General features: G+C 44.6%; 1 protein-coding gene across 4 annotated transcripts in view; it reads right to left on the bottom strand.

Annotated features, from left to right (window-relative positions):
• The window catches only part of SLC9A7 (solute carrier family 9 member A7), a 151,873-nt gene extending 146,986 nt beyond the window's left edge, over positions 1 to 4,887 (bottom strand). For 2 of the 4 annotated variants that reach the window (XM_073798933.1, XM_073798932.1), the window contains exon 1: positions 4,239 to 4,886. In XM_073798933.1, the coding sequence (XP_073655034.1) occupies positions 4,239 to 4,566 (328 nt within the window). In that variant the 5' untranslated portion in view covers positions 4,567 to 4,886. Of the gene's footprint in view, positions 1 to 4,238 lie in introns of all 4 variants that reach the window. The other 2 variants (XM_073798934.1, XM_019943449.3) reach the window with 2 other exon arrangements.
• Positions 4,888 to 13,196: the final 8,309 nt, after the last annotated feature.

The following is a 13,196-nucleotide window of genomic DNA, read 5'->3' as shown; positions in this document are numbered from 1 at the left end:
ATTACGATTCTCATCACTCCCACTAACTGTATCCTAATGCATTTTAAAATTACAGCAGGTCTCTGCTCAAGTAGCAATGCTGGCCAAAGAATCACAAATCTAAGTTGAAAATGAGAACTAATATTTACCAAGTAAGTACCAGACACTGCACTTGACCTTTACAATATCACAATAATACAAAAATTCTGTGAGGTGAGTGGCATTGTCTCCATTTCTGAAAAGAGGAATCTAAGGCTCAGAGAGCTTGCCCAATGTTACACAGCTTTATAAGTAACAGGGCCAACATTTGAACCCAGGGGATCTGGTACCCCACGGAGACTATACAGAGCTTCCCCAAACTAGGGCCAAAGTGAAGGGCTCTTAAAAATAAATAAATAAATAAGGGCTCCGGATTAACCAGGAAGAGGGTGGTTCTGAAATGTTTGCTCACAGGCTCAAATGTTAATTTCATGCTACTGCAAAAAGCCATATTTCCTCTTTCAGACTTTGGCTTTGAACCCACCCTCAGCCTGTGCTTAGGAATTCAGCTTCAACAAAACAACAATGAGCCCACCGTCCACAGAACCTGGAGGGGCTGACCAACATGTACTTGGAAAGTTGACAGGCGTGGAGGAGGGGGAAGCCAGAAGCAGGCGGTGGGCTAGCATGGCAAAGTTAGATATTCTGGACCCATATCAGTTGTCACACAAACATTATGGGGGAAGTGGAACCACTGTACACACGAGAGAGAACCACAATTAACTGACACAATCTGTTTATGACACCTTTCCCTGCCTCAAACACTCGCTGTTTCTGCTGCACAGACATGCGGGGCTTGGTAACTTCAGGACGGCACTCAATCATGTACCGAGCCAGACAGCTGGGAGCTCCCTGCCCTGAGAAAGCAGGTTAGACTGGTGCCAGGCAAGCACCTTACCCACTGCCCTGCAGCTCCCATCGCAGGGTCTGGGGGCTGCCTTCAACGTCCCTGGAGAGTCTAGTCTTTGGTCACCTTCCCTTGTAGCTGCCTGGACCAGTGGCCAGGGAGGAGGAGTGCTTCTAACTGTCCCTTGGTGAGTAGGGGAATTCCTTTCAATTTAAATGCTAAGCATTCACAGCATGTCTCTTCTTGTCCTTAGGTCCTTTGGGATCTATCTGTACACACCGCTCCTAAAGTAACATCAACTCTTTTGGGGAGATAGTGGGATAAAAGGAGCGAGGAAGAGGAGGGAAAATCGCTTCCCCTTTCCCTGTCTTGTCTCCCTTCCAAACACAGGGTTCCAAAAGTTTCATGGGTAGTCAACAATTGAAAGATCACAGAAAATTGATAACAATGTGATTTGAATAGGGAGAAGCGGGCATCAAACTGGGTGATTTGAGGAGCATCTTAAAATGCCACAACAATGCCACAGAATGGAGGCATGGACATGCTATTAGGTGATTCCACTTCCAAAGTTAAAAAGAAAGCACAAAAGGGTATAAAGTGATGTCTCCCTCCCACCCCTATGTCCCACCCACCTAGTTCCTCCCCCACAAGGAAACCAATGGTACTAGTCTATTGCATGTCCTTCCAGAGATATTTTACAACTACACCAGCAAATACATATATTATCACATTTTAATATATTACTATATATTAATACATTGTATCATATATGTATGTATCACAACTTATTTTAAATATTAAAGCCTTCCCTCTCAAAGTACCACTTAAATATTTTTAAAGTGGCAGGAATTAGATTTTTTAAATTTCAAAGTAAAGAATTGAAATTCGCAGCTGAACTCTTTTCACTCATGAAAACTTACCAACATTTAAAAGTTAAATTGGTCACCTCCATAAATTAAGTTGGGCACCCAGCACACAGCTGATACTTAACAAATGTTTCCTTAGATCTTTTTTTCCTTTATTACTCAGAGGCAACAGGACAGTTACTCATTTCCTCTATTGATATCAAGAAATGAAATCTGATTTCTTACTATTAAGAAAGAGAAGTCCTGAAATTTGCACTGCATTCACATAAGTATTCAAAGATTTTCATACCGAATTTTAATCAGAATCCCTATCCCAATAGTCTAAGTATACATTGGCTAGTTAGCTTATCAAATGACATTAGAATTCAGAATTGGGGGCGGGGGAGACTTGAAACAGTAGACTAAATATCCCTGAGAAAAAGAGAAATATTTTCTCTCAATTATAGGCAACCCACACCAAAATATTAATATTTGGCAGAACCTAGGACATCTCACATTGACAAACAAATTTCTTAATGCATTTCAAAGGAAGATTAAAAAACCCAAAGACACAGAACAAAATTACAGAGAATGCTATGAGAGGATGTTGCCTTTTCTGAACATCATCAATTAAACCAGATTTCCGCAAGACAAAATGAAACAGTACACTGGTAGCACAATCCCAATGACTAAAAGATTGAGATGAGTTTAAAAAGTACATATCCACAAAGGAAAATTCCACTGTTGTTTTCAAGCCTTAAGATAAAGGTGACTGAGCTGCTAAGAACATGGAGTACTCCTCAGAAAATCCATTTTTAAATCCCATTTCCATGCACTTGAGCATGTATTTATGAGCCTGTCAAATCTACCTTCTAAAAGTATTTCACACTGTACTTTAATGAATTGGATCTAAGGGCTATAAAATAAAAATATTTTCATGGCTATCTATATACATATAAAGGCAACGTTCATTTGCACTATGGCAGAGTCAATCGCCTGAAATGACAACATGCTTCAACTCCCCACTCTGCTACCTGCTCAGGAAACCTTCGAGCTTACCTGCAGCCTGGGCATCAGTCGTCACCGACTGACACAAACCACAGAGCTAAAGAATGGCCAGGTTTGTGTTCACACCTATAATTTGCAATAACCAAACTCAGTTTTAGATCTGGTCCTGTTTCAACTCAAGTCCTGTTTAGGCCACTACCTCTTTAAAACTAGAGGGCTCCCTGACAGCACTTCATAACCTTGGTGGCCATGAGCCTGGGCTGTCAACAGTCAAGAACCATGAGAAGCAAGGCCCAGGGCCAAGGGTAATTGTCACATTAAAGATTAAGGTGTCTGCTTTCCATTCTCTATCAGGGAATCCTGAATGGAAATTGAGTGGAGAGATCCCTCCAGTATAAGTGATGAAGTCAAATGTTCCCTACTGAGAACAGTCGTGAAGTGGGCTCATCTATTTCACATGAGGATGCCAACCCGGGCCTTAACTCCACTGAATTAAATTCAAAAAGAGAATACTTGGTTCCAGTTTGGAGTCATGTCATGGTGGGCGGGGGTGGGGGCGGAGTGGGGGCATGGCGGGGGGTGGGGAAGAGGGATGATTCAGATTGTGGCTGACATCCATGTAGTAACGGAAGATTTGTGCTGACCACTGTGCATGTAAAACACCGTGTGCCATTAAATCCAGAAAAAGATGGTGGCATTAGCCCACCTTTCACAACAAAAGAAGGCTGACCCCAGAATTAAAACCACTACTTTTCCTCTTCATACACCCTTAAATGTATCTTCGAAGTCGTGTCCTTCTTACAATCTGAGGAATAGGAAAGCTCCTCTTAGCTTAGAGAAGGCAAGTAACTGGGTAAAACTTCCCACCTGGACATAAGAGTGGGAGGCGTGCCCATCTCCCCGACTAGGCCCGCCATGGCGGTGCACCACTCTTAAGTCCTGGACCACGCTCACCTTTCACAGTGCTTCAAGCTTCGACTTTATTCACAAGAGATCCGGGAACACAGATGTCAGAAGTGGGCGCCCACCCAGGTTGACCATGGACGCGGCGGCATCCACCAAGCCCCGTCAGCCGCAACCCAAGCCGAGGAACGCTCAGTCCTCGCCCCACCCTCACGGTGGCCTGCTTCCTGGGGCGGTGCGGTTCCTGGGAGGTCACCCACCTCCCGCCACCGCACACACCCTGTGGAGCTGAACTGGGGCGGGGGCGCGAGAGGGGGCAAAGCTGAGACAGAACCGATCGGACAGAACCAGGCCACCCCGGTGCCTTTCATTTTCCCGGTTCCCCTTGAAGAAACGTCGAAATGGAGTGGAATTCTCTTTCATGGTAGTAGGGAGCCCGAAAATGCAGACAGTTGACCTTGGGAACCAAGACCGTCGCAGCGGGAAACGGAAAAGAAACGAAACACGTCGGCAAGTGAAGGGGGAGCACAAGGCGACGACGGGGGGCGGGGGGGAGCGCAGCAGCCCGGGCGGCCGAGGGGAGTCGGGGACGGTGGGCGCGGGTGCAGGGTGCTCACCGTAGATCATGGCCAGCCCGGTCTCGTGCAGGAAGCGCACCCGGCGGTGCTTGAAGAGCCAGATGGTGAGGATGGTGAGCGTGAGCAGCAGGATGAAGGTGAGCAGGCTCACGCTGTCCTGCCGGTGGCTCTCCTCCGCCTCCTTCTCCGTGGCGAGCTCCTCCATGGCGCTGCTGTCCTCGGCCGCCGCCCCAGAGGAGGAGGCCGAGGCCGCCGCGCGCAGCCCCCGACCCAGCAGCAGCGGGAGCAGCGGCAGCAGCAGCAGCCGCGGTGGCAGCGCCCGAACCACCCGCTCCGGGCCGAGGCGTGCCGCGTCACCAGGCTCCATGGCCCCAGCGCCGCCCGCGCGCCTCCTGCGCGCTGGGACAGGCAGCCCGCGCCGTCGGCGGCTTCCCGTGGCGCCGCCGACCTGCCCGAGTGGCCGCTGAAGCCGCAGCTCCTCCTCCCGCTCGCGCCGGGGCCGGGGCCGCGCCGGGAGCCGCGCTGGGGGAGGGGCGCGCGCAGTGCGCAGGATCCCCAAGCACCGCCCCCCGCCCGCGCACCTGTCCGGCCCCCTGCCGCGCCGCGGGCCCGCCCCGTCGCCTCCCCAGCGGGGTCGCCGGTCGCCTTCCAGCCTGCGGGAGGGACCGCTGGCCCTCGCCTTCTGCGCTCCTCGCCTGGTCCCGGCGTACCTGGCCAGGCCGTCTGGGCTCGCGGGGCCACTTCCTGGGCACTCGCCGCCGCGCTTCGTAAACGGGACGCCAGAGGTCGCCCGTGCCTGGCAGGAGCATCCTCTTGGATGTGCGGTCTCGAGTCCTGTGTCTGGGACCACTCGAAGTATTTGATCTCCGGCCAGTGTGTAGCCGCCCTGGGCCCAGTAAAGTGGGGACTCTGGAGAAGCCGAGGAGCCTCGAAGCCACGTTACCCCCTACACCTCTCTTCCCACGTCTCTCAGAGTGCCTTCCAGCATTCATGGCTTCCCAGAATCCGCCAGGCTTCATTCAAACCTCGGCTTTAGCCTGACCCAAAGTGAGAACCGATAAGGGATTGAAATGAGGGAAGAGCGTTAAAATAGCACCTTTACCACTTGGCAAGTAGACTGACTTCTTATTCTAGACTGTGTAACTAACCCTCAGGGGGAAGCGGGTTGAACCAGAAGGAACTGGACACTTGCCATTCCAGGTAGATAAGCAGCAGGTGGTTGGGGAGGGGCAATTACCCTAGTGGCCCTTTTATGTTGACCTGTTGGTAGCCCAGGGAGTTTTTGGTGATTCTTAAGACCGGGCCCAGGTCTGGAAAAAAATCGTAAAGTGGACTCTAAATGATAAAGCCTCTTGGAACAAATCCTCAGGAACAAGAATTTTCAATCGACCTTGTTCCTCTGGTCAAGGAAGAAAAGAGAGATTGAGTTAATCACTGAATTCCCAGCGCCTAGCACTGTGCTCATAAGCGTTTACTGAACCACTCTGAAATCCGTACCAACTGTCCAAGTTTTGTCTCCCAGAGGAGTCTGCATTTTTAAGAGGATTCATTGAAGAGAGCAATGCTTAACTAAAAGGAGTAGTAATAGGGTAGAGATGGTATTAGGTAGGAAAGATATGTGAACCAGACTTCCTGGTTCCCCTCTAGGTGAGCACGCTGCCAAGGCTGCCCAGTACCTTCTTTGCAGCAGGGGAATCTCTTCATCTAGATTTTAGCTAGCATCTCTCCCTGTTCTTCCAGACTGTCACACAGCCCCTACAAAATCAATATACCTTGAAGTTCCATGCAGCTCCCCAATGAAACTGCAAACACTAAAAATGTGGATAGTCACAGAGAAAGTTAACCAATGGGAAAACTTGATCTAAGTTCTGGAGACTCACTAAAAGCCATGTTTGCTGAAAATCTAATTTCTGGAGAGTCACTAAAAGCCATGTTCACTGAGCATAATATTTAATATCACAGCCTCTTAGATTCCCAAAAGTCAAGGGAAAAGCTTCTCTCTATAGGTAACACTGAGGACAACTCAAGAGCTACCTTAAAAGTACAGATTTCTGGACTTCCCTGGTGGCGCAGTGGTTGAGAGTCCGCCTGCCGAAAAAGTACAGATTTCTTAGTACTTACGGCAGATCGTGTTTTCCAAAAGCGCCAGAAACCGGGTTTCCAATCCCACATGCTCTTCCATAACTTTGCCACTCCTGCATTAAGAGGTGGCAGCTATGTTCACCCCCCCCCTTGAACCTCGGTAGACCCTTACTGCCTCAAAGAATAGAATGTGGTAACTTGTAAAGCTACGTTGTAAAAGGCAATCGGGTTCCTGCCTGGCTCACTCTTTTTTTTTTTTTTTTTTTTTTTTTGTGGTACGCGGGCCTCTCACTGTTGTGGCCTCTCCCGTTGCAGAGCACAGGCTCCGGACGTACAGGCTCAGCGGCCATGGCTCACGGGCCCAGCCGCTCCGCGGCATGTGGGGTCTTCCCGGACCGGGGCACGAACCCGTGTCCCCTGCATCGGCAGGCGGACTCTCAACCACTGCGCCACCAGAGAAGCCCCTGGCTCACTCTTAATGCTCTTGCTCTCCACTCACTTTGGAGCCCTGAGCTTCCATGTAAGAAATCTAGACCATAATGAGATATCACCTCACACCTGTCAGAATGGCTATTATCAAAAAGACAAGAGATAATTATTGCTGGTGAGGATGTGGAGAAAAGGGAACCCTTGTGCACTGTTGGTGGGAATGTAAATTGGTGCTGCTACTATGAAAAACAGTACTGAGGGTCCTCAAAAAACTAAAAATAGGACTATCATATGATCCAGCAATCCCACTCCTGGGTATATATCCAAAGAAATTGAAATCAGGATCTCATCGAGATATCTGTGCTCCCATGTTCATTGCAGCATTACTCACAATAGCCAAGATATAAAACAACTTAGGTGTCTGTCAACAGATGAATGGATAAAGAAGACGTGGTATATACATACACCGTGGAATATTATTCAGCCATGAGAAAGAAGGAAATCCTGCCATTTGCAACAGCATGGATGGACCTTGAGGGTGTTATGCTAACTGAAATAAGTCAGACAGAAAAACAAATACTGTATGATCTTACTTATATGTAGTATCTAAAAAACCAAATTGATAGAAACAGAGAGTAGAGTGGTAGTTACCAGGGGCTGGGGGTGGAAGAGATGGAGAGATGTTGGTCAAAGAGTACATACTTCCAGTTATAAGATAAACAAGTTCTGGGAATCTAATGTACAGCATGGTGATTATAGATAATAATACTGTACTATATACTTGAAAGTTGCTAAAAGGGTAGAGCTTAAGTGTTCTCACCACAAAAAAAGAAATGGTAATTATGTGACAGTATGGAGGCATTAGCTAATGCTATGGTGGTAATCATATTGCAATATATATGTGTATCAAATCAACATGTTGTATTCGTTAAACTAACACAATGTTATATGTCAATCATACCTCAATAAAGCTGGGAAAAAAAGAAATCTTGAAGGTTCCATGCTGGAGAAACCATGGAGAGACCACATAGCAGTAGAGACAGACACCACAGAAGCCAAACTTTTTGAATGTTCCCAGACCAAATGCCACACACATGAATGAGTGAGCCTTCAGATATTTCATTCCCAGATACCATTTTACTGTAAACATATGAGAGACTGCCCCCACAAGGAAGAACCACCTAGCTGAGCCTAATCAATACCTGAATCTATGAGATAATAATAACATAATTTATGTTATTTTAAGCTACTAAGTTTGAGGGTGATTTCTCCCATAGCAATAGATAACCAGAAGAGTATTTATAGTATAAAGTGGTTGCCTCAGGTAGAGTATGAAAAGATTAGTCCCAGCTATTCACAAATATACACCAAAGAAAACACTCCATTATCTATATATATTTATATATGAAAACTAATGTATATGATACAAGGGTTCTGATTCCAGTTAACACAGAATAATCACACTCAACCCATTCTCTCCCACTGAATGCAACTATAAAACCTGAACAGAATGCATGGAGCAGCTATTTGAGGACTCTAAAAAATACATTGTACCAGGTGATTTGAGGAAAAACACCCAAATTTGAAGTAAAACAACTGGCAGCGAGTTTACAATTTTTTTCCCTCCAGTAGCCACCGGACTGGACTCAAGGCAGCCCAAAACCCAGTAGGGGGCATTGACATGGACAGAAAGCACAACAGGACGAGCAAGAAATAGATCTCCTAATGTTCAGAGAAAATAGGGAAGTACCATTTTTTCTTTTCTCCAATCTCTCACACCCTAGCCAATAGGCAATCCCCCTATGACAGCTGAGTCAACCATGACAATGGAGGGAGCAGTGCTCTCAAGTGCCTAAAATGACAAGGGAGGGGAGATCTTTCCTCTGATTGGAGTAGCTATGGTCCCAAACCAGTGGGGCAACACCCTATTTATATATATTTTTTCTCTCTCTGCCCTCCTACTACTTGGCCCCAGACATGAGTGAAGTTGCAGGAAGTGCACGGCAGAGAGGAGTAAATAAAGACTCAGATTTCTTGCCAAAGAATTGAAAAGGGGGACTCCAAGGAGTAGCAAAGTAACAGGGAGATTATGCAGAGGGAGTTGCTTAGGAAAACAACCCTATCACATTGTTTTATGAGCTCCTAGATTCACCCCAACCTGCATGTGGATCTGATCTTACATAGCATACCAAAGACTGTGGTAACTGAACTAAGAAACAGATCGCCACCCAGATCCTAGACTAGCCACTGGTTAAAACACATGTGGGACAGATCTAAATAGCACTGTAAAACTTTTGAAAACTGAATTGACTCTGGAGCCATGATCCACAAAAGGCAGGTCAGAACTTACGATCTGGACCCTACCAAGTTGACTATAAGCTAAAACAAAAATATGAATATTCCTCCATGCGATTAAAACAAGATATAAAGCCCCATAACATAATATTTTAAATGTCCAGACTACAGCCCAAAATTATTTGGCACATGAAGAACCTTAAGAATCTCAACTATTGATTGCCTATTGAAAAGGCGTTCAATAGACACCAGTGCTGAGATGACACATGACATAGCTATTGGAATTATCTAAAAAAGACTTTAAAGCAGCTATTATAAAAATACTCCAACAATCGCTTCTCCACTTTTTGGCTAAGATCAGGTGTAAAAACGCTCCAACAATTTAAAGCAAACAGTCTTGAAATGAATATAAAGACAGAAAATCTCAGCAAAGGAGTAAACAATAAGGGAAGAACCAAACTGAAATGTTATAACTAAAAAATATAATAACTGAAATTTTAAAGGTGACTAAATGGGCTCAGTAGCAGAATGAAGATGAGTCAGTAAATTTGAAGACAGATCAATAGAAATTATCCAAATTGAACAACAGAGGAAAAATTGAGAAATAAATTAATATAGCCACAAAAACCTGGAGGATAATAACAAAAGGTCTAATATTCACGTGTTTGGAGTCCCAGGACAGGAAAAAGAGTGTGATACAGAAAAAAAAAATATGTAAGCATATAATAACTAAAAACATTCCAAAGTTAGCAAAAGAAATAAACCTGCAGATTCAAGAACCCCAGCAAAGTCCAAACAGGGAAAACTCAAAAGAACCAATGTCCACACATATTATATTCAAACTGTTGAAAAGAAAGACAAAGAAAATACATTGAAAGCAGAAAAATAACAAATTACATTTAGAATAATGACAATTCAAATGATTATGGATTTCTCATCAGAAACCAAGGTGGTCATAAGGAAGTGCACAACATTTTTAAAGTGCCAAAAGAACTGTCAACCCCAAATAATATATCCAGCAAAAATAGCTTTCAGGAATAACAGTGAAATAAAGACATTCTCCAAAGCAGGAAAACTGAGAGAATCCATTGACAGCAGACCTGCTATAAAAGGATGGCTAAGAGAAGTTCTTCTCTTTATAATAGTTCTTTAAAATAGGCTTTTTGAAAACAAAAATTATAACATGATCTAATGGGATTTTCAATATATGTAGATGTAATACACAAACAACCATAACATAAAGGGCTAGGGGGATAAAGGTACCTATATGTTAGTATGGTTTCTATATTCCACTTGAATTGGTAAAATATTGATTCTAGGTAGACTGTAAAAACTTAAGTATGTATGTTGTATTCCCTAGAATATACAAAGAGATAAAAATTTTAATAACACAATAGGTGAATTAAATGGAATACTAAAACGTGTTCAAAGGAATCTAAAAATAGGCAGAAAAGGGGAAATGGAGGAACAAAAATCAGACAGAACAAAAGAAAACAAATAATAAAATGGTAGACATAAATCCAAACATATCAATAACTACATTAAATGTAAATGGTCTATACAAATCAATTAAGAGAGAATGTCATAATGGATAAAAAACAAGACCCCAAAACAAGTGCCTAGAAACTCACTTCAAGTGCAGAAGCCAGCAAAGAGCAAGACAGTGGCAGCCTTGGAGTGGAATCGGGCCCGAGGAAGGGCCATTGGTTTATCACACCCAAGAAGGCAAGCATGGTGCAGCAGCAAAAGCTTGAGTAAAACCTAGCGGTCAGGATCTGGAAGAACATCAAACATGATGTGATGAAAGCCAGCACCAGCCTACCCGAGAACCTGGCACTGCTGAAGACCCTCACCAAGAAGGTGGCAGCCTTCTCCTCCACCAAGACACCTTCCTAAGGATGCTGCCCCAGTAGAGGCCATCACCACAGCCCCCTCCTCTGTGCTCAGACTTATGCAGGTAACTCCATACGGAGGAGGGGGCTTGCTAGGCAGAGCCTTGGGTTGCGCCTTGAACTTTAGTGGGGGCCTGGCCCATTAGCAAGTGATCAGCAGGTCCGAAGTACACTGGTTGGCTTCCCAGAGTGCTGAGGACTCCACACAGGCCAAGGCCATGAGGATGCCTTCAGCCACTTCCTGTGTCCACCCTCCCCCTCCCCACATCCTTTCTCCACTGGTTTAACCCAGGGCAATAAACCTGACTTTGTCATTCAAAAAAGAAAGGAAGAAGTTCACTTCAAATATCCTGACATAGGTAGGTTTAAAGTAAAAGGATAGAAACATGTATACCATGTAAACATGAATAACAGAAAGCTGGAGTGACTTTATTAATATCAGACTTAGACTTCCCAGCAAAGAAAATTACTCGGAATGAAGAGGGACATTACATAACAATAACTGATCTATGCACCAAGAAGACATTACAATCTGCACTAGTTTTCTATTGCTGTGTAACAAATTACCCACAAACTGAGTGACTTAAAACAATGCACATCTGTTATCTGACAGTTTTTGTAGGTCAGAAATCAGGGCACAGCTTAACTAGGTTCTCTGCTTCAGGTGCCTGCAATCTAGGTATCAGTTAAGGATACAGTCTTATCATAAGCTTGACTGGGGAAAAATCCCCTTCCAAACTCATCCAGGTTTGGGGAAGAATTCATTTCCTTGCAGCAGTATAACTAACTAAGGGCCCTAGATTTTTCTTGGCTGTCCTTTGGAAGCCACCCTCAGATATGAGAGGCCACCTGCAGTTCCTAGAGGCTAGCTGAAGCTCCTTGCCATGTGGGTTTCCTCAACATGGCTGCTTACTTCATCAGTCCAACAAAGATAATCTCTCACTCCAGTTTGCTAAAATGGAGTCTTACATAATGTGAAATAATTATGGAGTGACATTTCATCATCTTTGCCATATAACATGACAATCAAGAGAGTGACATACCATAACCTTTGCCATATTCTACCCATTAGAAGCAAGTCCCTGGTCCTGCCCCTGCTCAATGGGAGGATATTACAAAGGCATGAACATCAACAGGTTAGTTCATTTGGACGCACCTTCTTAGGGACTGCCTACCACACAGTTCTAGCTATGTGTGTGCATCAAATACCAGAGCTTTAAAATACATGAGGCAAAAGATGACAGAACTGAAAGGAGAAATAAACATGTCCACAATTAGAGTTGGAGATTTCAATACTCCTCTTTCTGTAATAGATAGAACTAATAGACAGAAAATCTGCAAGGATACAGAAGATCTGACCAACAGAATCAACCAACTGGATGTAATTGACATTTATGGAATGCTCCACCCAACAACAGCAGAATATACATTATCTCTAAGTGCACATGGAACAAAAGTCTGCAATCAGTTTCACTGGGCTAAATTCACTGGGCGAAATTCAGCAAGGCTGGTTCCTTTTGGAGGCTCAAGGGGAAAATCCATTTCCTTGCCTCTTCCAGCTAATGGAGCTTCATTACCTGCCTCATGGTCTTTTCCTCCGTCTTCAAAATGAGCAGTGTAGCATCTTACTTCCATTGCCACATCTCCTAATTCCTCCTTTGACTTTCTTGTCTCCCTTTTTATTTTTTTAAACATCTTTATTGGGGTATAATTGTTTTACAATGGTGTGTAAGTTTCTGCTTTATAACAAAGTGAATAAGTTATACATATACACATGTTCCCATATCTCTTCCCTCTTGCGTCTCCCTCCCTCCCACCCTCCATATCCCACCCCTCCAGGCGGTCATAAAGCAACGAGCTGATCTCCCTGTGCTATGCGGCTGCTTCCCAGCAGCTACCTACCTTAGGTTTGGTAGTGTATATATGTCCATGGCTCTCTCTCGCTTTGTCACAACTCACCCTTCCCCCTCCCCATATCCTCAAGTCCATTCTCTAGTAGGTCTGTGTCTTTATTCCCGTCTTACCCCTAGGTTCTTCATGACATTTTTTCCCTTAAATTCCATATATATGTGTTAGCATACGGTATTTGTCTTTCTCTTTCTGACTTACTTCACTCTGTATGACACTCTAGGTCTACCCACCTCATAACAAATAGCTCAATTTCGTTTCTTTTTATGGCTGAGTAATATTCCATTGTATACATGTGCCACATCTTCTTTATCCATTCATCCTATGATGGCACTTAGGTTGTTTCCATCTCCGGGCTATTGTAAATAGAGCTGCAATGAACATTTTGGTA

This window comes from Tursiops truncatus, chromosome X (genome assembly GCF_011762595.2).
Source record: "Tursiops truncatus isolate mTurTru1 chromosome X, mTurTru1.mat.Y, whole genome shotgun sequence".
Taxonomy (NCBI): domain Eukaryota; kingdom Metazoa; phylum Chordata; class Mammalia; order Artiodactyla; family Delphinidae; genus Tursiops; species Tursiops truncatus.
Note: the sequence above shows the minus strand (reverse complement) of the source record. Positions and strands in the feature narration are given on the sequence as shown.